General features: G+C 40.2%; 1 protein-coding gene across 6 annotated transcripts in view; it reads right to left on the bottom strand.

Annotated features, from left to right (window-relative positions):
- MYO1B (myosin IB) overlaps nt 1-24,840 on the bottom strand; it is a 169,237-nt gene that overhangs the window by 65,114 nt on the left and 79,283 nt on the right. For all 6 annotated transcript variants that reach the window (XM_037162933.2, XM_037162935.2, XM_053665160.1 and 3 more), the window contains exons 5-7: nt 15,103-15,207; nt 11,228-11,274; nt 5,511-5,574 (exon numbers count right to left, since the gene is read on the bottom strand). In XM_037162933.2, coding sequence (XP_037018828.1) covers nt 5,511-5,574; nt 11,228-11,274; nt 15,103-15,207 — 216 coding nt within the window. The remainder of the gene's footprint in view (nt 1-5,510; nt 5,575-11,227; nt 11,275-15,102; nt 15,208-24,840) is intronic.

The following is a 24,840-nucleotide window of genomic DNA, read 5'->3' as shown; positions in this document are numbered from 1 at the left end:
ACAACAGATTTTAAAGTAAAAGACGTGGGGGCACATATCTTCCTACAAATCGTTCACCGTGCACGTGTATCGCAGTGAAAGAAAGCAGCTGTGCACGCTCACCACAGGGCTCCCACGCAGCCCCGCTCTCAGGCAGAGCCGTCTACCTGCAGGTCACTGCCGCTGAGAGATGGAAAACAGCCGCAGTCCATGACATTACGATCCTCCCCTCCCTGCACCTCCACTGCAGTACTTACTGTGGTGATCATTTAGCAACACACACAAATATTGAAGCATCACTGTGCTGCACACCTGAAACTAATACAATGTTGCACGTCAATTATACCTCAATAAAGGTGTTGTGTTTGGTTTCTTTCTTACATTGGGACAACTATAGTAGAATAAAAAATAAAAATTTAAAAATTTAAAATTTTTTAAAATTTATTCTTAAAAAATAAATAAAATAAAAATGTTTTAATTCAGATAAAATTACCCAATAAAGCAGAAGCCTTATTTCCCAATACGTTTTTCTAAGTCATAATTGTACTAATTATACACTGTGTCCTTGTGTGATCATTAATTGATTCAAAAAATATATATATTAAGTGCCAGACACTATTTTTGTTGTTGTCATTCAACAATGAACCAAACAAAAAAGTCTCTGTTCATATAAGGCATATATTTGGCTAGGGGCTAGAGACAATAAGCACATAATATAACAATAATAAAAAAAACAAATATTTATGGAATGCTTCCTGTGTGCCAGGCACTGTTACAAGTGCCTTAGATGTTAACAAATAATTTATACCTCAACACAACCCTATGAGATCTACTATTATTATGCCCTTTCAAAGATGACAAATGGAGGCACAGAGAATTAAGTAACCTGCCATCTTTCTCATTAGACGTTGGAAACCACATGAAAAACCATGTAAGAGCTATAGAAGTAGGCTCACAGATATGCCCCCAATAATGATGCAGAGAAAGGTGGGCCTGCCAATATTTAACCAAGTCCATCTTCATCCCCAGCATTTACTGAGCGTCTGCTGCATGCTGAGTACTCCACTAGGCTCTTGGTATACCACCGTGAACAGGACAGGTGCATGCCCTGTCTGCACAGCTTGTGCAGGTACGTGCACACCTGAAATCATGAGGCTTTTCACAGCATATACAGTGAGTGCTCTGTGCTATTCTACTTTTAGCAGATAAAAGCCCTTGAAACTTGCACCACATTTTCTGCTGTCTAAATTGCCCTCAAGTGGCACAGCTATAAAAAAGTGCCTGTGACTATTAATAAAAGCAGCAGGTTTCCACAAGTTCCTAGTGTATAACACTAGATCCAAAATACTCACACACAAATGTATAAATTTTATGAGACCAACAAGCAATAACAGAGTAGGAGAAATGTTATCTCACATCACCCAAATGTCTGGATGTGCTTCCATATTTTATCTTCTCAAATAAAGCAAATGTTTGCCATTTTCTATTTTTTAAACACTTCTCTCCTGATGATGCTACCCTCAGAGATATTATTAGCTTCCAAGAGAGCTCAAGACAAGTTTTACAGCACTTCTGTTTTAGAGAAAGAGTAACTTATTGGGCTTTCTTTTCTACTTTCTGGTTACACAACTGGTTCAAGTGATCTTATGCCTTTTTCAGGGTAATAATTACAGCCAATAATCTGTACTTTACTAGGCAGCTGCTGGAAAAGGAGGCAAAATACACTTCGACAAAATGGCAGATCTTGACTTCTCTTCAAGGTTACAAGGAGCTAAGTTTGGAGAGAACAAGAGTGGGTTTCCCCATTACTTTCCACCCCCTCCCTTAAGCCAGCAGACAGAGCTGCCAGTGACCGCCTCTGAGTCAGTCTTCTGTCTGTGCGGAGTGAAATTTCCTGCTCTCTCCGCTGACGTGTTCCCTTCTCTCCAAAGCAAAGGACACTCTAAAATACCAGGCTGTTCCACCAATTTCAATATAACTTCATTGGGGGAACAAATAGTAACAAACATCAAATGCAATCCACTCAAGATAATACAGTAATCTTCACTGGAAAAGAACTGAGTGTTTACTATTTATTCTCCATGGATACTGTAAGAATTAGAGGGCAGGAAGGCATTTCTGTTTGGAGCTGAAACTTCAGAATGGAAAACCCACATTACCTTCTAATACTTAAAATAAAGTAATCCTTAAATATTTTCCTAGAGCCTTCAAAAGTAGTATCGAATCAATCATTTCAGAATGTTTAGATAGAAGTTCTTTAGTGAAAGCAGCAAACGTACCCTCATTTTTAAAAACAGCATGCCACTAAATTAATAACTAGAGTCAATTTGTGCTGTATAAAGTGAATGCTAAAAATTTATGAACATCTTTCAGAATAAAACTTAATCATGCCTTCCACTGGTGGCCTTAAAATTGGGGCAGCCCTTTCCCTACGCAGCCCTTGACGGCTCCGCACACAGACTGTGAAGCGAGCATGTCTACAAACCTGGCAGGGTGAGAATCATCATTGGACTCTGGCATCACGTGTAGCCTGTGAAAGCACTTTTGCTTCCCTCCTTGACACAGAAAACCATTTAACCTAAGTAGCACTATCCTAGCCAATTTCATTTTGCATTACAACTTACTGTCCAAGATGTTTCTCTCGTAACTATACATTTTTGCAAATATAAATAATCCCATTTCATGGCACATAAATTGTATAGACAGGCAAGCCAAAATGGAAAGTTAAACTATTTAAAAACTAAGAGATGGTGGAAGTGGAAGGAACCATAGAATTTATTTCATTTAATCCCATTGATTCGAACAGAAAGAAACTTGAGCCCTAAGAATAGTAACTTTTTAAAAATCAGCTGCAGAGTTTGCCCAAATTACCCAAAACACGAACTGTCAAGTAGCATTCCTTTTGCTAGAGCTCGTCAGGAAGATTTCAGGGGCCAGCTCAGGGGCTGGGGGTTCCAGCGACCCATCTCCTGCTCAACCAGATCGGATCTTGTTTCATCTGTTTCATATGTGGGATTCGGTATAAAAGCTCATTTGAAGAAGGAATGCATGCCACAGCTCTAATAAATCTAATGAGCATTGCTTTGGATACCTCAATATGTCATATTTTCCCCAGTCTAAATTTAGATTATTTTCATTCTAGCAATTCCAACAGCACTATAGGGTGGTGAGGAGACAGGGGCAGTGGGAGGTTCAACAGTGTGACCCTGAAAAAAAAAGGGTTCAAGAAGATAACCAGGCCATGGTTCCAATAGGAGGTGCCCAAACTCTGAGTCACCATCCTAAATTTTTCAAGCTTATCAACTGCAAAGTCAACATGCGCTGCAGCTGCTCCACACTGGTGGCAGGACCGGCCACGTTCACGACAGGTACTGGCCATTACGGCCACTGCACACAACTCCGGACCTGGGGCTTTTAAGCAAACCTTACCTGACATTGTTTGTTTTTCACCTTCGACAAAATGTTTCACTTCTACAATCACAAATCATGACTAAAGGAAGCTAATGAATCTGTATTTCTACCTAATGAGTCTATCGCATTTCAGTGATTCAAATAAATGGGAAGCCAAAAATGTTTCATGATGAAACCTGAAGTACAGGCCCACTCATTATATTAGGTAAATGCTACCCAAATAATTTATTAAATAAAAATCACCTATTTAAACTGTGTTTTGAATCATAAAGTAATTGTGTTGGAGAAAATAACAACTGGAGGATCTTTTTTATTATTGGATTGGCTTAAAGGTCTATAGTATATAAAATACAATTGGATTAATACTTATCTTTAGCAGACTCCTAAAAGTTTTTCAAAGGTAAAGATTATGTGTTCTTTAAAAAAGATTTAGAAATTATATAAGACAACCTGAAACACATAGGCTAAAAGTTTAAGTAGTGTCAGAAAACATATTCTTATACCCATCTCTTAGAGACCCAAGCATCTAAAATATTCTACTACATTTTTGCATGTAGTTGCCCAGATCTCCCAACACCATTTGCTGAAGAGGCTATTTTTACTCTATTTTATGCTTCTGTCCCCTTTGTCAAATTCTATGTGCCTGTTCTTATGCCAGTACCAGACTGTTTTGATTACCATGGCCTTAAAATATAGTTTGATATCAGGTAATGTGAACCCTCCTACTTTGTCCTTCTTTCTCAAAATTGCTGCGGCTATTCAGGGTCGTTTATGATTCTGTATAAATTTTTGAAATGTTTGTTTGATGTCTATGAAATATGTCATTGGTATTTTAATAGGGATTGCGTTGAATCTATAAATTGCTTTGGGTAGTACGGACATGTTGATGATGTTAATTCTTCTCATCCATGAACATGGTATATGCTTCCCTTTGTGTCTTCCTTAATTTCTTTCTTTAGGGTTGTGCAGAGTATAGTTCTTTTACCTCCTTGGTTAGGTTTACATCTAGGTACTTTAGCTTTCTTGTTACTATATCAAATGGGTTATTTTTTCTGATTTGTTTCTGATATTTCATTGTTGGTGTACAAAAATGCCTTCAATTTCTGAATATTGACTTTGTATCCAGCTGTTTAGCCAACTTCTTATGAGATCAAGTAGTTTTTTGGCGTAGTCTAGAGGGTTTTCTATGTGCACTATCATGCCAGCCACTGTGGAAAACAGTATAAAATTTCCTCAGAAAACTAAAAATGGAACAGCCTTTTGACCTGACAGTTCCACTGCTGGGGTCATACCCTAAGAATCCTGAAAACACCAATTCAAAAGAACCTATGCACCCCGATGTTCATAGCAGCACAATTTACAATAGCCAATTACTGGAAACAACCTAAGTGCCCATCAGTAAATGAATGGATCAAAAAACTATGGTACATTTACACCGTGGAATTCTATACAGAAAAAAGAAAGAAAGAGTTCCTATCCTTCACAACAACATGGATGGAACTGGAGAGCATTATGCTAAGTGAAACAAGACAGGCAGTGAGGGACAAATACCATATGATCTCACCTTTAATAGGAACCTAATGAACAAAACAAATAGGAGCAGAGACATGGAAATAAAGAACAAATTGACAGTAACCAGAGGAGAGAGGGGAGAGGAAAAAAGGATAATGGGAGAAAAGGGGGGAAGGGTCACCAAGGAACATGTATAAAGGACTCATGGACAAAGGCAAAGGGGGGTAGGATCAAGGGTGGGATGTTGGGATGGGTGGCAGGGGGAGTGGCAGAGGGAAGATGGAGAGAACTGCACTTGAACAACAATAACAAGGGAGGGAGGGGGGGGGGGGGGGGGGGGAGGAAGGAAGGAAGGAAGGTTGGTTATGATCATGGGCAAAAAAAAGCTCCTAAACACAAATATAAAATGTTTACACTACATTCATTTATAATTAAAAACTGGCAGCAGTGGCTACATATTTGTATGGAGTTTTAGACATTAACATTTATTTCATTTAAAAATAAATTAATTAAGTATTATACCAAATAAAATAAAATAAAATAAAATACAATATATGGATGTTTTCCTACTCTGAACTTCTTTAAAAGGATCCAAATAAGATACTCACAGTTACTAATCACTCCTCCCAGTGGATCGCCTTTAAAATCAAATTCAATATCCATGTATTTGCCCTGCCAAAGAAAGACTTTGTTAATTTTGCAGGGTCCCCTCAAAATATTCAGTCAGCCTATCTTGTTAGAGAACAGCATAAGTGTAAGCTCTTCATACCTTTGTTTACATGTAATTGAGAAAGACACCATTTACGTAACACAATGCACAACAATGTGCCTCCCTGAATAATTCATATTAAACACCCCGTTAGCTCAAAACTAACATATCCCATTGCTAATTCAAGAACAGCTCTTCTCAGCCATCATGGAAGTTTTCCATTTCAGATATGTTTCAAATTTTGAAGGGTGTGTGTATTCAATTCAACAATAAAACTGAGGCACATAAGTGTTCTTGTAGTTGGAAAGATAAATTATTTTATTTTTATAGGCAAAATATGTTTAAGTCATGGCTAGAAACTCCAAACACACTGGACAGTGGGACACTCAAAGCATTGTTTTTGTATCTACTCAAATCAAATACGTGACTATGCGGTGTGACCAGCTCAGAATCAAAGACTGCTCAGTATTACTCTCTCAGGCTTGGATCTAGATCACACAGCAATACATAACCGGGTTCATATTACACTTTATAGATGGTATATTAAACACAGAGAAGCACACATGGAGTTTCATACTGTAATTTTAAAACAATTGGTTTATACTTGTCTAGTTAAAGAGTAACAAGTGTAACAGAATAGTCCTGACAGCTGTTTTGTGTTGGAAAAGGGCATGTTGATCTAAGAAGCAGTCTTCGGTTTTGTTTTATGTTCTACCTTAGTAATAGTCAGCGCGATGGCTTATGGGTAATTCTCCCAAAGAATGACTTCAACTCTTTTTTATTTTCGAAATAATGGTAAGGGAGAAGAAACAGGATCACATGGCACTCACTCAACAATGCAATTTGTGAATTTTTATTAGCTCATGCATGCTCTTCTGCCTTTTCTTTCTTCGTCATCATGGGTCATCTGCCCTTTTAAAGTCCTCACTAAGTATTCATTAGGCAAAGGTCTATAAACCCTCCTAGATATGAAAGTAGTCACAAGAGAAAACAAGGCACAGCAGCTCCTGCCCTCAAACTCCTACAGTCTGGGGAGGCAGGGGGGACTGAGACAGATAAACAGGACATTATTGTTTATGGGGACATATCCTACAGCAGATCATGGTGCTATGCACAAAGGAAAGAGACAAAGGGGGAGCAGGAAGTCAGGCAGTAAGGAGGGGCCGAGCAGGAAGGAGCAGGTGTGAGAACTAGCATCCTGAGGATGGTGAGGGAAGCTGAGGCGCATCATGACATTGTGAAGTTCTCCTGACGGCCAAGTCAAATCATTAAAGGTCCCTAAACAAGCATGCAGTGATCAGACTTGCTCTTTACATGATCACTCTGTCTAGAGTCGAATGGACTAGTAACAATCAAGACCAGATGTATCTGGTAGCAGATGGCAGGAATCGGGCGAGAAATGGTGGTGGTGTTAAGCAGGAGTGCAAATGGGAAAAGTAAACGAAGCAGAGGTATGCAGCGAGTCGCAGTGACAGGTCTGGTTGGGTGTACGTATAAGGCAAGAAAGGAGGGGAAGAAGGATTAAAAACTCCAGGAATGTGTCCCAGGCAGCTGAGTGGACAGTGATGCTCTCTACGATGGTAGGGGACAACACAAGCAAGACAGCTACAAAGGGAGGGAACAAGGGTGGCTTCCCAGGACAGTGAGAGGCTGACCATATGAGAGGGAATGGTTTTGATAGAAGGTGATTCCTGGGCGTAGGAGGCAACAGGTTTCAGAGCACAGGTGGAGCAAGTAGGATTAGTGGGAGACAGGACTTGACCACCTCCCAGTGGGCAGGAGGGTGTGTATGTGGAGGTGGGAGTGGTTGAGGCACTAAGATTGAGGGCTTGGATGGTGAGGAGGAAGAAGATGATGATGATAAAGATTTCTGTGAAGCAGGCGTGATATCATCAGCCTAGTGTACAGTTAAGAGATTTGAAGAGAGTAGAATAAACACTGTAGAAAATGAAAAAGGAAGCCAACCAGGCATAAACTCTTGGACAGCACTGAAAATCCCATTGATACTGGTATGGCAATCTTCCCATCCAGCCACATCCTGATTACAGCCAAAAGCTTGGTTCTGATTATGTCACTAGTCTACTTAGAAATAACCAGTGGCTTCCCACTGCCTGCAAAGTAAGAGTCCAAGCCCTTGAACTAGAGACTCCAATCCCTCCAAATTGAGGCCTTAACCCATCTTTCCAGGCCTTCGGTGCACAGATTCTTATAGAACCTCTGGTGTGGCCACTAACTCTGACAAGGGCAGGTCCACACTAATTCTGTCCTCGGCTTCCTCACGCTGTACTGCCAGCTTGGCCTGCTGCCCACTCGATCTGGCACATTGAGATCTGGGGGCCCCGCAGCACTGTGTGCAAGCCCCGACTCCTCCAGCTTCTCTATTCTGAACTTCATAAAACTTAATCTGTATCTTCTCTGGGGAACTTACTTTACGTATCATCTTTTAACTACTTTTAAACATATCCACTTTTTCTGACTAGTCTATAAGTTTCTTAAAAATAGGTCTCCATTCATTAAGAAATGTTTTCTGAGTGTGGCGCCAGGCACTGTTCTAGGGGCCGAGGCCACCACAATGAACAAGAAGCCTGAGGTATTTCCTCCCAAGGCCCCTACTCTCTAAGGTCAATGGTCACATAAACAAGGGAAGCACATAAATAATTCCAGAGACTAATGAATGCCTGAGAAAAATAAAAACAGGGTAAGTCAGAGTCTAGAAAAGACATCATGGAAGTGACATTTGAGGTGAATGATACAAGATGCCAGCCAGGCAGAGATCTGAGGACAGAGCATGGGCAACTGCAAGGCCTGAGGCCAGAAAGTGCTACATGCTGGACATGCCTGCCAGTCACAGGCCTGAGTGCTGAGGCTGAGTGGGGGCCGGCGAGGAGGGGCAGGCGAGGGCAGGGCAGGCCCCACCCAGCTCCTGCAGGGCCTCGCAGGCAAGCCTGTGCTGTCTTCCAAGAGCAAGGGGGAGCCACCGAGGGCTTTCAGCAGGGTGGTGATGGGACTTAAATTCACAGAGATCACTCCAGCTACCGGTACAGGAAGACAGTAGGCTGCAAGAGGAGATACAGGCAGGGAGGGAGATCAAGATTTAACTATGTTTTTAAAAAACAGAGGTTTTAAACAAATGAATAAATCATGTGCGTTTTCCATGCCTACTGAAGGAGACGTTTGGTAATGAAATTTTCCCAACCCTACAGATTCTCTCCTACACTTCCCAAAGACTAGGTTGGCTCTCTGCACATATCAGATCCTCAACAATTACTTCTCTCCCCTCCCCCAAAATCCCTGGTTGAGAACAATGATTTTCAAAGCCTTGAAATTTTTTGTTTGTTTTTTTTCAAAAAACAGTGGAAAATAGAAGCTCAAACCAGAGGTGCTGGGGAGACGGGGACCCTGTCAGGCACCTCCATGAGACCCTAACAGTTGTCTAAAATGTCAGCTGCCGTGAGCACGCCTAACTCATCACGGGGCTATGACACATCTCTGTGAAGAGATCAAGACGTTTCTTCCGGGTGAACCGGTCAAACACTGTCAAAGGAAATGCAATTTCCTAGAAGTCATAAATCACTTTTATATAAAATAGTAACTTTAAACACAGTGGAGTCCTCCTATAAAATTATAATATGGACTTGAATATATTACCCGTCAAGTCACAGACCATAAAGCAGCAAAATTTCTAAAATCGGCATGAAATGATTTAGCCTATACTCCAGTATTAATCTCATATCCTAATACGTCTGTTATATTAGGATTTCTCTGAAGTTACTTAATAAGCCAAATTGCCCGTCAAGACTTTCAAGAGATTTCAAATGTCACAAAGTACTGGACTGACCAAAAAGTTTAGTTTTTTTCTATAAGATGGCTCTAGTAGTGCTCAGTTGTCTTTAACTTCATTTGAAACAATTTTGTTAGACTGTATTGTGACAGCTGTCATATCAGTACGCATTCAAAAAACTTGTCAAAATTGGTGCATTTTTGTGCAGCCATTTTAAAACTGAAGAAGGAAGAAAAATACAACATTTCAGGCATATTATGCTTTATTCAAAAAATGTAAAAATGCAACTGAAACATGAAATAAGATTTGTGCAGTGTATGGAGAAAGTACTGTGACTGACCAACATGAAAAGTGGTTTGCGAAGTTTCTTGGTATTATTGATATTTTGGCCAAATAATTCTTTGCTGTGGGGCTGCCTTATTCATTGGAAGATGTTTAGCAGCCCCCCTGGCCTCTATGCGCTAGAAACCAATAGCAGAAGATAGCTGACATACTCAAAATATCCAAATCAATAAAGTTATTGGTGAAAGTGAAAAATATGTCTTTTATTTTACAGAAAAAAAAACTAAACAGACTTTTTGACCAACCTAATACTCATGACTCTAAGCCATATGATTTTCTCAATTTTTATGGTCTAGAGACTAAATATATTTGCAAATATATTTTTGTAAAGTGTGTGTATAATTTGTGAACAGCAAAAATAAAATCTCCATAAAGAAGCTCGATCTATTGGGATTACTTCTATTTGCACACACTTTGCTTCTAACTCTATTTATGTAATGAGATTAGCCATGTCACCACAACAGAAAAAGGCAGGGCTCAAAACAGTTAGAACAACTGACCAGGCTAATCCAATGGAAAAAATTCACAGCCTTGGAATTAGGAACCTTCCACTTCCAAGCTATCAAAACTATCTTCACTGGAGGCCATTCTCTTGCCTGAAGTACTGGGTAACTCTAATGAGGAAAAACCAAAAGGAGCTAAGAAAAGTATGGAAGAAAAAGGGCAGAAAGGGTCTATAGGGAGGCACAGAAGATCACCAGAAATGGCCCCAAGTAATAATGTATGAGAAAAGAGCTTATGAAGTAAATGACCTTTCATCATAAAATTTACAAAACTGGTTAAACTACAGAAAAAGAGGAGCCGATTTCAAAAGACTACCATCCCGCCCTGCTCCCCCAGGCAGCGTCTGTGCTGCATAAACCAGAGAGAGGAGGGGCACAGCTGCAGAGTCCCGTGGGCAGATGTGCAGGCGAGTGATGGGAGATGAGGCTGCAAACGTTTCTCTTAGTGGAACTAGCATTTCCCAACTCAACCAAACTCAAAACAACAATTAACTTCAGTTTTCACTATTCAGTGCTCTCTCCTTGCCCCCATTAACTGCCAATCCTAATGATTTTATCTCTCTGAAGTGTTAGAATATACCTCAACTTCTGGTAGCACTGAACAAAAGACAAAGCCTGTAGAGTATACAAACTTGACACCCAGCTGTTCTTGTTTCTACTTAATTTCCAATTCTTAATTATGATGTCCAAATATCAAAACTCAGATAAATAAGGAGTTATTCTAAATAGCCTCATTTAAATTGTTCATGAAATTTTATGACAGATGAGAAAACAGGAAAAAAATTTTTAAAAAACCTTGTCACTCCAAGAAGAAAACAGGAAAATTCCAGAAAGCAAAAAATAGCCCATGTAAAACTCTCAGAGTCTCAACAGCAATGGTGTTCTTATTTTTAAAATGGGTGTATTAAGAAATGTTAAACATCTACTGGCTGTTTAAACGTACATGAGCTAAATATTAGTGTTAACACTTACGCTTATACAAATACTTACAAATCTAGAAGAGTTGTCGTTCCTCACGGTCTTGGCATTTCCAAAAGCTAGGAAGAAAGAAATTGATGCATGGTTAAAACTGACAGAAAATAACTTCACACTGAAAAATAAGGCAAATATCATATTTGAAATTTATAAATCCTAGAGAATACAATTTGTAGCAATGACATTTCTGTCCAAAATTTCCACAGAAACACGCTTAACAAAAGTATGCTAAAGCTTCTGTGTCTTATTGTCTCAAGTTCATAGAGAGTCGATCCTATGACTCATGGAATGAGTCAAGTGTTACTGTAAAGTTAATCTTGTTCAATTCAGGACCTTTTAGCTGTTTGACAGCAGTCACTTAAGTGGCTAGTGAGCAAAGCTTCTATGCTCTTCCACCATTCTCATCAGCGAATAAGTTTATTTCGGAGATAACTACTACTTAATATGACTGAAAGTTCTGTGGAACTTGATGAGGTTTCCAGATGAAGTAAGGCCAGAGAATCTTTAAATTATTTAAATTATTTTAAGTAAAGCTATTTAAATGTGATTAAACATATAACAGAAAGAGTTAGAGATTTGAAAACTAACCTCATTTCCAATAGGCTAAATATGCTATACAGTTTCAGTAGTTTATGTCCATCAGACCTAAGTGAAACCTTCTAGAATATAAAGAACACCAAATTGGCCCATGATTCAAACTCCAATCTCCACTGCTGAAGAGCCAGGATCTCCCACCGGACCCCTTTTAAATGAGGGCACATAAGAGCCACCGGTTGCTACCACCCAGGCAGTATGTTCCTGTTTAACACAGGTAGTTCCTAGGGTCATAAGGTAAAAAGAATTGCTTCACCAAGTTTATGCACAGGATAGGGGCAAACTAATCTGGGCCATGGTGGCAAAGGGTTAAGTAGAATAAATGTAAGTCACGGAAACAGGGGATTCCTATTTGATGCTTTGAAAGCCCAAGGCATCTCAAACTTTAATGTGCAAGCCAATTGCCTCAGGATCTTGCTCGTGCAGACTTGGTTCAGTGTGTCTTAGAGATGCGCAGGAACTTCTGCATTTCTGCCAATCCCCTAAGGCTGTTTACTGGGATCTACGGGCCACACTGCAGCTAGCAAGGACAGGAGATGAAATGATGTGATGAACAAATGTGAATCTTTAGATTAAGAGGCCAGGCATCGAATCCCTGGAAGCCTCTACAACCTCATTAAATTAAACGAAGAGAAAATGATTACAATAGCAAGAGCTCACATGATAACTAAAGGCTAAAAGCTAGTCCAAGTTTTGAAAGCAATCACTGGACCAGGCACAGAAGTGTGTGTTTAAGTTGAAGTTCACTTTGTATATTCAGTAGCCAAATGTGTTAACCGGATGTGTTATACTTCACATTAGCTGGCTTTTTAAACGTTTCTTCATTTAAAAAGTAATAATTGGCTCCTCCTCAGTTAAGACAAAATGCACAAAGTCAACATAGGGAAAGCTCCTTGTATCACATGTACCGCTTGGAATGGGTATGGTTTGGTAGTTCCCTGACACCAAATTCTCTCTTTAATACAAAATAAACTGAGACACTATATTGATGAGGAAACCTGCACACAGGAAATACTCAAAAAAGGATGCTGGCTGAGGAAGTTCACATTTTTATTCCATGTCCACTGCCAGCTAAAAGGCTTTAATAAATGCAATCTTGAGAATGGTGAGTGCTGACCTAGTATCATTAAGAACACGACATTTTTTTTGTGAGTTTTCACAGGCTAGTCCTTCCTGGTGGGTGTTAACTAACTTACACAGCTCCAAAGTCCAGCTCGAGATGTCAATACATAAAAGACAGTTTGTTGTGGCTTGAAGGTCAAGGGCAAGTGAAGGAATTGCTTCAAAAAAACTTTATTCAGGGCACCATTTGCAAGCCATAAACCATCTTTTCATCAAACAAATCTGAGTTGCACATTGCTAGCTCTAGATACTAAAGACTTTTATTGTAAGCCACAGACTCAAAAACAAGTGTTCCATTATAGAAAACTTGAGACGCATTCCTCGATTGTTTTTTCAAGTTCATTGTTCTAAATGTTCATTTATAGTAGCAGCTCCAGTTTAAAAGTAAAGCATTCCCATAAAAGATAATGCAGGCCCACATTAGACATTTCTTGTTTCCTGCACTGGGGCCTAGCTTCAAATACCACTGAATAAAGGGCCAGATTCTGATCCCAGATGCAAACTATAGCATTCCACAGAGCTTCTCCTTTACATCAGGGAATTCTTAAAATAAACACATGCAGAAATACAACACACAGCTAGCACTCTGACTTAAAAAGTCAGTAAACAAAAAGTCAAATACTGGAATAAGATGAAGATGTAGCACTTTCTACAATAGCTTAATAGCTTTTTTATACATTAAGGTGCTGAGGGAAAGATCAATAACAATGTAATAGATGTTTCAGTCTCTGCTTTTCACAAATGAAAATATTTTTGTGACTCTTATTCCTCTACCTGGACGATAAGGGTGCATGGTATCTCCTGGAAATAAACCGGAAGGACGGGATGAGGCCTGACAAGGGGCGCAATGGCACAGAAGTTCATGCGCCACTGGGGCGGTACCGCCCCAGTCCAAAGCAGCTCTGCATCAATCCATGTTAACTCTTGACCTCCCATGGCTTTGAACACAGGGTAGAACCAAACTACTCTTCCAGACCAGAGATTCTAATCTGGGGTGGTTTTAAACCCACAAGGACACTTGGCAATGTCTGGGGACATTTTCAATGGTAACAACAAGGGACGTGTGGGGGGGAGGGACAGGTCAGAGGCCAGGGATGCTGCCAACCCACCTCCAGTGCACACAGCGGCCCCCACAGCAAAGACTGACCCAGTCAAAATATCAGCTGTGCCGAGATTGAGAAACCCTACGGTATCCCCAAAACTATGTTAAATGGCAATAAAGACAAGCTTATAAAGCGGCGTTAAAGACTCTGAATCGCTATTTCCGAAGTAAAGGATGGTTCATGCTAACCTCCACAGCATTGAAGTGACTTGCTCCAGGCTTGGCTTCCTGATGGTCCCACCCCTGCCCCCCCAAATTACGTTTTGAACCTCTAACCCCAATAGGATGATATATCAAGATAGGGTCTCAGGGAGGTAATTATAGTTGGGTGAGATCACAAGCCAGCCAGGCTGCCACCACCACCACCACCACCACCACCACCACCATGCACAAGAAGAGCTCACGTGAGCACAGAGCAGCAGGCTGGCAGCGGCCTATAAGCCAAGAGGTCACAAAAGGAAACCTACCTGACCAGGACCTTGATCCTGGACTTCTAAGCCTCCAGAAGTATGAGAAAATGCATTTCTCTTATTTAAACCATCTAGTCTACGTTATTTTGTTATGGCAGCCTGGGCTGACTGATACAGAGGGCGGACCACAGAATCTGAGCTCTACGTCAGGTTTAAGCTTTCTGTGGCTTTTCAAGGTTTCTCTGGCATAGCCTTGGTTTCCCTAACAACAGAAAGAAGCAGCCACATGTGTTGTCCTGAATAATAAAACAGCACTCAGCTCCCACTGCTTTTTGCCACCAAGGTTTTCATCGACATCAAGACAAATGCAAACATCAGTTGATAATTTTAAGTAAAATTAAAGTGGTTCAAATTTATAACTGAAAGGGAAAATATAATTTAAGTGGAAAAGCTCCTTTTACATGAGTAAACTGTTCCCTCCTTTAAGCACTAAAGCCAACAATCCATAGGCTGCAGCTCATTTGCTCGGCAGGCCTGGGCCTGAATCTTCTTCTTCCCTCTTCCCTTCCAGCCCATATCCCAGCAACCAGGTCTCCGAAGTGCTCTGCAACCTGGATCCACAGTTGCAGTCACACCGGCCCAACGTACACAGAAAACCCTACCTTCCAGGACTGGATTGGACTGTAAAAGCTGTTCTTTGACTTGATTAACTTCTGCTCCTTTTCCACAAACAGCTGCTACATAGGACATAACAAGCTTGCTGGCCTCTGTGGATGAAAACAAGCCAAATTAATAACTCGAGCAAAATTTAAAAATATATATATGTGGAGGGAGGAAATTGGAAGGATAAGATCCACTAACAGTGTTTTCAAATGCCTTTATACCTGAGAGTAAATAATGTTTTGGAAATCTTTAAAAATATTTGTTCTGCCCTGGATGGTGTACCTCAGTAGATTGAGTGCCAGCCTGCAAACCAAATGGTCACTGGTTCCATTCCCAGTCAGGGCACATGCCTGCATTACGGGCCAGGTCCCCAGTGTGTGTGGGGGTCAGGGGGCATGCAAGAGGCAGCCAATGAATGTATCTCTCACCCATCAATGTTTCTCTCCCTTTTTCTCCCTCCCTTCCCCTCTCTAAATATAAATAAATAAAATCTTTAAACAATAAATATAAAAAATATTTGTCCTTTCTATTCGATGACACATCATTAATTTAGATATAATAGGAATTGTGCTTAAAGGTTATTACTGGGTTGCTGAAAAGTTTGCTGAGTAACATTACCAACAAAATCTCAGGGGAATGATCTTACAGCAATCATTTTACATACAATTACTATAATGTATAAGATGATTCAGGCCAAAAATAACTTGATAACATATCTTTACAAAATATATTTTTAAATTTTAACAGAATTGTTCTGCTCAAAAATATTTTTGATATCAAACTGGTTTGCTCATAGTTAGACTAAATGAATTACTTTTTAACTCAATTTAGACACTAAGCGGCAAATGTAAGGATTTGGTAACAAGAAATATAGCCCTTTTGGGGCTCTGTGGTTTATACAGGCTTCACTAGTAACTCTGAAAGGTAAGCTGATAAAAGAAAAGCAGGCCACCTAGGGCATACCAAGAATTCTTGGCTCAGAGGCGAACAAAATTTGTTTTCGGTGGTTTCATCCTTCCATGTCTGTCAGCCCATGTCCCCTCTCAGCACCTGTCTCCTAGAACCTGATCCTTTTAATACTGAGTTCCGAGGAATGTGAATAGGTACTCAAGGAAAATGAGGCCTGATGTCCAATGAATTGCCAGGGTGCGGCAGGGCCACAGTGAGTTAGATGAAGTGAAACAAGTTTCCTTTTGTAAAGAGCTTCTTGGAGGACCATGTGCATTGCGGAACTCTGGAAAAGGACCTAGAAAGTTGTGTTTTCCACGCTGATTTGCCAGGGAAGTGTGCTTCTCATGGGGCTGTTCCCGTTCTAAAGCTCCATGATCAGGATCTTGGAAATGCTTCACTATTAAATGTCAGCTGTATGAAACATCTGCCCTCAAGGTAAGGAAACCCATCAGCCAAATCTTGCTCTCTCAAGTCTTTGCTCTGGGCACTGTCCAAGAGCAGGAGTCTTGGCCAAGTATAAGCGATAGTACCTGTAGCTCTGAGTCCAAGGGGACAAATCTCGGCACTGCCATTTCTCTTGCAAAGACCTGCAGGCGGCTTCCAGCCCCATTTCCCGTTGTTGAAGAAACACTAAGTGAACATTTGGGACGCCATCCTGGGCACACCTGCCCAAACACTCACGTTAGGGCAGTGATTTTCAACCTTTTTCATCTTGTGGCACACGGACTAATTACTAAAATTCTGTGGCAACACCAAAAGACTTTTTTTTGCCAATCTGACAAAAAATTAGGTATAATTTGATTGAGTTACCAAAATAATAATAGTGATTACCTACCTTTTTTCCTCTGAAGTGACTTTTTAAGAAATCAGGTGTCTATACTTGTCTATAAGGATTTCTGGTACCAAGAATTAACCAATCAGACTCAACCTTACCATGTGACATGACTAATAAGATGCAACTGTATTATAGGACTTACATATTTATGATTCAAGACAGGGCATTCACACTAGATGTCTATTGCTGTGTTGGCTGTTGTCACTTTTTTATTTGACAATCTAAATGAAAAGAGGTCAGTACCCCTGACTAAATTACTCGGTCAGGTATTGAATGTTTTAAAATTTTTTATGGTATATCGGTTGAAAATAACTGCTTTGGGGCATCTGAGCAAACTCAAAGTAACTAACAGAAGCCAATGGGTACCAAGAATCTATGCAGGGTCACATAAAGTTCTCAAGGCCTAAGGTGACTGCTTCTCGAGTACGAGCAAATAGGGGAAGTAAGTGACCTCATGGAGCCCTGCGAACTGTGGAGGGAGCCTGACTTGTTCAATGACTGGAGTTAGGTCTTCCTCCAATTTGCTTCATGGGGACTGCAATAATGGGTCCAAACGGATAATCTGGTGGCCTGTGAGAGCTGATTTCTGCTGTTTCCTTTCACAGACTAACTATTGTCATTGTGCCAATATTAAAATGTACTCCACCTCATATCATTAACTAATTTTTATGGCAGATTTTATATTGTCCCCATTTGAGAATCTTTTAAATGCTACGGCTTCATTAAACTTTTGCTGATCATAATAAAAGGACTATAACCCAGAAATGCCAGTCTAGTCATCTCTGCAATGCCCTTCCTCCAAAGGCCATTGTCCCGTAATACCTCCATTGTGTAAAGGTCCCGAACTACATTTTCCACTGTTCTTGGGGTTTATTTAAAAGCTGGTAAATCATATACACTTCCTATTGTTGCTCATTTCAGGCTGACCTGGCCTCAGTTACGGACAGTTTCTAGGGTTTGTTTTTTCTTTTTTGTCTTCTTGATGCCACATTTCCCTCCACCCACCAGTCCAAACTGAAACTCTTCTTCTAGTTCCTTCAGGATTCTTCTTTCCAGGCTTTCTGGCTTTCACGTTCAGGTGAGGCTGCCTTCCCAGCCAATCCCCAACATTTTGTCATGGCTGGCTCCAACTCCCCATCACCTCACATTCCAACTCTGCAGTTTGGCCTCCGAAGCAACCTGCAGTCTTCCTTTCTCTTTGTTCTGCTTTCTCAGCAGCATCTCTGCTCCCCACCCCCACCTTCACATGTATCATGTATGTTCTTTCTGGACAGGAATTTTTGGTTTGTCTTTCTTCCCATGATACTATTAGAAGACTGAAAACATTTATAAGCAAAATAACTGTCCCAGATAGTGGTAAATACACACACACACACACATACACACAGATGAAAAGGTAAGTTTTCTTTTAGGTAAATTAACAAACAGTATTAAAAGTCCAGGTTAGGCCGTTCGTTTATTTCAGTGATTACAGAACTCAACTATAGCCTCAGTCTCAAACTTCAGATACATGACCACACTGAGTTCTCTGGAACCCTTTGCTGGGCCAGGAAGGACTCCAGGGACAAAATATCATGGGGTGGGGGACTGGGGGGGTCAACAAGAATCAGAACTCTGGTGGCTGCTAGAATTAAACTGGCCTCTCAGAGATGTTGTAATGGGCAGTATTAAATGGAAACAAGTTCTTTCAGGGTCAATTCAGGGTTTTGTTTTTGTTTTTGTTTTTAAAAAGGGCGCCAGGAGCAGATCTTTTGTAATCTAAATTTGACTTATATCATCTGGCTGTTAAATTGTACATAAATATAAACTCACAATGCCTACTGAGAGATAAAGATGGGTTAACATAAACTGAAATTAAGGATCACTTATATTCACTTTAAATAATTTAATAATTCAGAAATCATTTTTAAATATAGCCAAGGATACTTATATCTAAGTTGTTAAAAAGTTTCTGTGTTTGGACTCTAAACTACCTTCAAGAATTCTAATATTGGGCTCATTTTAATAATTTATTTTTGGAAGCCAGGATTAAAAGTAATTTCCTCCAAACAAAGCCTCATTGTCTAAGAGAGACAACTCATAATTTTTTTCTTAAGTAGTTTAGAAAATACTCATTTTCATTTCTTTAGAGAAATGAGTAAACCAGTAAGAATAAGTTATAAGACCCAACACAGTCTGGAGGAGTGTTTTCATGATATTTCACCATTGCTGGAAACAGGAAATGACAGTTATCTCATAAAGCTTTCCCCTTTATTTCCTTTTGGTTCAAATACATTCGAGCCTTTATTTAAATGTTTACATATTTATCCAAATCAAAACTTTATATAATAATATATGAGTGAAATATTATATTTCTGAGAAGAATCGGTAATTATCATCCTCCATATTTTCAAGCCTGGTTTTTGAATTATGTTCACCATTGTATTGAGCAATTACACACGACCCTGGCAATCACAGCATAATATTGTAAGCATCGTCCAAAACAATGCTCTTGAGCAGACTGTGGCTACATTAATCCAGTAATCACATTCTCAACAACAGTGCCTTTCACATATACTATAAAGGTATAAAGTGATTCTATCTGAGACCAAAAAGTGTACTCTTTATGTGTACTCAAAAATCTGAAAAGCACCACCATTTTAGATATAACACTGGCATTTAAAATTGGCAAGAGGGACCCTGGCTAATGTGGCTCAGTGGACTGAGTGTTGGCCTGTTGGATGGAACCAAGGGTCATCAGTTCCATTCCCAGTCAGGGTACATGCCTGGGTTGAGGGCCAGGTCCCCAGTAGGGGGTGCAAGAGAGGCAACAATTCCTTGATGTTTCTCTCCCTTTCTTTTTCCCTCCCTTCCCCTCTCAAAAAAAAAAAAAAATCTTAAAAAAAATAAAATTAGCAAAAGGGGAAAGGGATTAAAAAAGACAAACTTCCAGTTATAAAATAAGTCATGGGAGATAAAAGGTAAAGGGTGGGGGAGTAGCAAAATGGAACAGCATTGCTTAGAATCAATTCTTAGTTCCTTATTTTCTCTAACTCATAGATACTTCATGTATGTAAATTTATGTACATATGTTTAAATATAACTTGAATCCTAAAATTCAGCAATAGTCAGACAAACAAAATATGAAGTCTTTGAACTCAAAATCTCTTCTCTCTAGAAAATGGTGGCACTCCTAGGGTTTCACAGATATTCTGCATTAACAGACAAATGTCCCGAAACGAAATACTATTAGATCGGAATTCATTTCTATAAACGATGGGAAGGGGTTATAATGATAGTTTATGATTCTGGGAATTTTAAATTCCTGTTAAGGGAAGAATTATAACTAATGTTACTCTGAATTTTCTGGTACTTTGTATTAGGCTATGATAATATGTTATTATGTAATCATCACATAATTACATAATTATGTAATTGTACAATATTTTTACAAAAGCATTGTGAAATAGTAGTAGGTGAGTGAAAAATAGAAAATAAACATTTCAATGAAAGTCATTTGTAACCATGAGGACAAAAGGATGGGAATCTCACTGCTAAGATATCAAAACCCGTGCATGTTAACTGAACAAGCTCCACATGGGTTCAATTACTATGTCAAAAACAAAACAGGTATGAATATAAGCAAGGCTTATTCTGAGTTCTCATCACAGAGCTGTTAATAAATCTGTCCAAAAGGTAACAAGTATCCATGTATGCATTCCTAGATACATGTAATATTATACATGTCACACATAGATCATGTAAGACCTACATGATACAGGCCAGGCAGCAAATACAGACCACTGCACATTTACATACATGCACATATTCATATATTTATCCACATCTGTACCTTTCTATTTCCTTGGTAAAGATACCCAAGTTTTTCTAGGGACTAAGCTTACACAGATCTGCTGGTCCAGCGACCTAAAGAATGAGACTGCCAGTATCAACAAAGCCATGTTTGTGCAGAAAAAAACAGGACCCGGCGACACTGAAGAACACCCTTTGGAGCAGCCCTGCACCCTCAGTGCTGCAGAAGAGCCCGCCACCGCGCCTGAGAACCGGCCGACAGGCAGCCACCCGCTGTCACACTCCCGGTCCAGAAGCATGGGTCTTGCCATGAGAAACCCAGCCTCTACTCCGAGAGGAGTCATGACGGGCAACATTTTTATTGAAATACACATATGTATATAAGTAGCTTTGCTTCTGAGAGATAACTCCCAAAAAACCTCTGATAATTCATATAGAAGATGCTGGTCAAAAAAGGCTTTTCTTACTCGGGGGAAAAAACAAAACAAAAGCTCGCTATGTCTTGGCCTTAAGTTTGCTTAGCTATCGTGCCTCAGCGTGGATACATTCAACGTTCTGAAACACACATTGATGCTGAGGCTACATTATGTCAACAACATCTCTGTCACGGCAGAGTCAGAGAACTACCACACATGTGAAGCAGCACAAGGTCACTTGGGGTTCAGAACTAAAGGGCTTAATGAGCAAGGCAGGCTTCAAAACTCTTTGAGCAGATGGCTGAGGAGTTCCTAGAAACTGATGTAACTGTAAAATTAGAAACCAAATAATTTATAATGTTTTCTCATGTCAGGTTCATATTCTCAGGCCCAAAGATTTACTCTAATGCCTTCAGAATAGCGTAGAAATGATGGTTCCCTCTGCTCCTACCGGTGCTCGCGTGGGTCCGTCCTACACACTGTGTGCATCACAGCAGGACATCGTGAGCTCACTGCCTAGAGCTACTCGGGCACCATTATGAGCATAATGAATTTTTTATTTAGCACAGCAGTAACAAAATAAATAGGGACCCAAAGAGCTCAAAAAGTTCATGCCGCTTCAAGTATCCACATTACATAACCCTGCAGTATCTCCAAGAGTGTCTCCGATATTTAAGACCAATAACATCATCATCTACCAAAAGGGGCTTACAACCTAGTTCAATGATCACTTCTTATAAAATAAGACCACTGATACTACATGGTGATTTAAGCTAACAAGTAAAAATTCTTATTGAAAAGAGATATTATACTTAAAGTACATTGCACATTCTGGGCCCTCAATAAATGTTAGTTCTCTTCTTTGATTTATTTACTAACCCAAAGTTTTAATTACTACAGGTACACAAAACACAATGTCAGTGAATAAGAACACGTGACATTTCAAAAATGGCCTGACTTCCCTCTTCCCCAAAGAAATGAGATTGACCTCCCTCTCCAAATTCCACTGCCATCTCTATACAATTTCCCATCATGTCGTTTTCCCATAAGTAATCTCCAGGTAACAGAGGTATTAAACAACAAAAAAATTCTATGCTGCCCTGGCTGGTGTAGCTCAGTGGATTGAGCGTGAGCCTGTGAACCAAACAACCACGGTTGATTCCCATTCAGGCAGGGCACATGCCTGGATTGCAGGCCAGTTCCCAGGAGGGGATGCATGAGAGGCAACCATACATTGATATTTCTCTCCCTCTCTCCTTCCCTTCCCCTCTAAAGATAAATAAATAAAACCTTTAAAAAGTTCTATGCTGTGCTCAAATTTATAGTAAAGTCATAATAAAACTTGAAACAACTTTTCTATTACTGCTTTTAAAAATGAAAAAGAAACGTAAAAAAAGATGGGAATGAGTGAGCAAAACACTAAACATCCCTGGGGCACAGAAGTAGGAGATGCTGTTGGAAACTATCCCAAAAAGGAAGGGCTCAGCAGCTACGAAGAGTCCAGCTGAATGAATACTTAAAAACGGCAGCTCTCAGGAATGCCCACCTCCTGGCCCCAGGAGGTTCAGCGATAACGACAACTGAAGCAGTTCAAAAAAAAACTAAGCCACACCTCAAATGACCTTCAGACAGCGTTATTCAACGTATGGTCCAAGGATCCACACCACTCAAAGTAGGTCAGTCCATGTACTGTTACTATTCCACACATGACAGTGGGCTTTTACAAGTTTTTGTATTAATTTGGTAACATTTTCTCTGTTGAAACGAAAACAAAAAAATTAGAGATTGAATTTCTGTCTTCTTTTATTTCACTATTCTGGTATGGGTCGGCACCAGTTCTGGGGAAGGGGGAACCTGGTGCTGGGCGGTGGCAGGTTTGGGAAGTGCTGCTCTAGGGCACCCCCCTCCAGTGGCCTGCCTGGGCAGCACCTGACCCTGTGTGCTATGAGAGAATGGCTCTACCAGGGAAAGGAGGAGGGCCTGAGAAGGAGCTATCTACTGTTCAGCTCATGACAGAGGGCAGAGTATTCCCCAAGGACTAAATCCAGGGAAAATAACAGATGGGAAAGGATTTCAAGTGGTGAATGGGACGATGAAATCAACAGGAAAAGTAATTAAGTAGAAAAATATCAAGAGAGGAAAAAAACTACAGAAAAGAATGAACTCCATGCCACTAGACTGCCACTAAGGAATGAGGTGGTTTTGGTTTTGTTTTTCTCAGAAAGGAATGAACACCAACCCTCTGAAACGGTACCAGCAACCTCCACTCAGCTCTCCAATAGAGGATACACGGGCATAGCAGGAGATGGACCCACACCCCATGAGCGAGCCGTGTCGTTCTCACTATCTGGGCGGGAGGAGGTCACACACAGATGCGGTGAGTTAATGGGCACTCTGTCTTCTTGGAGCACATGTTCCAAAAGGGATGAAGAACTAGGGGAGAGGAATCAAACCAGGGACCACAACCCCATCTGACAGCTCACTTAGGAACAAACTGATATAATCAAATCCTCAGAAAGTACAGGGTGTGGCAAAAGTAGGTTTATAGTTGTGAGTACATGAAACACGGTTTATTCTTATATTATTATTCATCAATTATTGCTATTACTTTCCATACAAACAACTGTAAATGTATTTTTGCCCCACCTTGTATATCTTTAGTCATGACCAAGAATGAGTAAAAACCTAAAAAAATTAATAGGCTTAGGAATACTTTCATCTCTTCTTCTTTCATGCATAAATAAAAAACAGGCTTATAGATACAGTCAGAAGGATTGGGGTGGGGTAGGTGGCATGAGATACACCAGCCATACGAATGCCGTATGTCAAAGGACATCGTTTTTAACTCGCTTTGTTTCCATTTCTATGGGCCGACTTGGAAACAAACAAGAAGCGGTACTGCTTCCGAGAATTAATGCTGTTTCCTAAGAAAGAATTGGTCCGTGACAGAAAAGGGCAAAAACTTTCCCCGAAGACACTACTGTCTTCTTAAAATTCCCAATGGGGAGAAAAAAATAAGAGTTCTGAACAGCCAAAAATATCACAAACTTCTGAGGAAATACAGGTAAGAACCCATAGCCAGAGATTCAGATAAATGATCTAAAAAGGTATGGGAAACGCTAAATGATGAAACACTGCCAATCTACAATAGAGAACAAGACTTTTAATGAAACATAGCACGAGCTGCAATTACTGAAGGAAAGAAGAGCATGAGGGCAAGGTGCAGGAACAGGAGCTGGATCTCAGAGAACCCCGGGAACAAGCCCACTTGGTTTGGCTTTTTTTAAGACTATGATTACGGGTTGCTAAGAGAGTACATGTTAAAAGTTCCCACATGTACACACACAAAAAGGTAAACCTTAAATGTTCTTGCACACACACAAGAAGGTAAGTATGTGAGGTGATGAGCGTGGTAATGAACTTCACCGTGGCAGGCATTTCATGATATATACATGTATCAAAATCATCATGCTGTACACCTTAAACTTACACAAGGTTATATGTCAATTATATCTCAATAAATCCAAGGGTATCGACCAGTGTTCATGTTTACAGGTCACTCTGGTGTCTCTGAAAGGGCTTGTAGGTAGTAGCATGGAGGGGAAAGGGAGAGACCAGCTAGATACACTACAAATAGAACTCAAGGGAAATGATGGTTGGTGGCTTTGACTCGAGTCTCCATGTGGACACAGTGAAAAGGAAGAAACAACTTGGCATGAGATATTCTAGGTAGGACTAAGAAG

Source organism: Artibeus jamaicensis, unplaced genomic scaffold (genome assembly GCF_021234435.1).
Source record: "Artibeus jamaicensis isolate MK-2021 breed Jamaican fruit bat unplaced genomic scaffold, CSHL_Jam_final contig_391, whole genome shotgun sequence".
In the NCBI taxonomy this organism is placed as follows: Eukaryota; Metazoa; Chordata; class Mammalia; order Chiroptera; family Phyllostomidae; genus Artibeus; species Artibeus jamaicensis.
The sequence above is the reverse complement of the archived record's forward strand: the minus strand, read 5'-3'. Positions and strand labels throughout refer to the sequence as shown.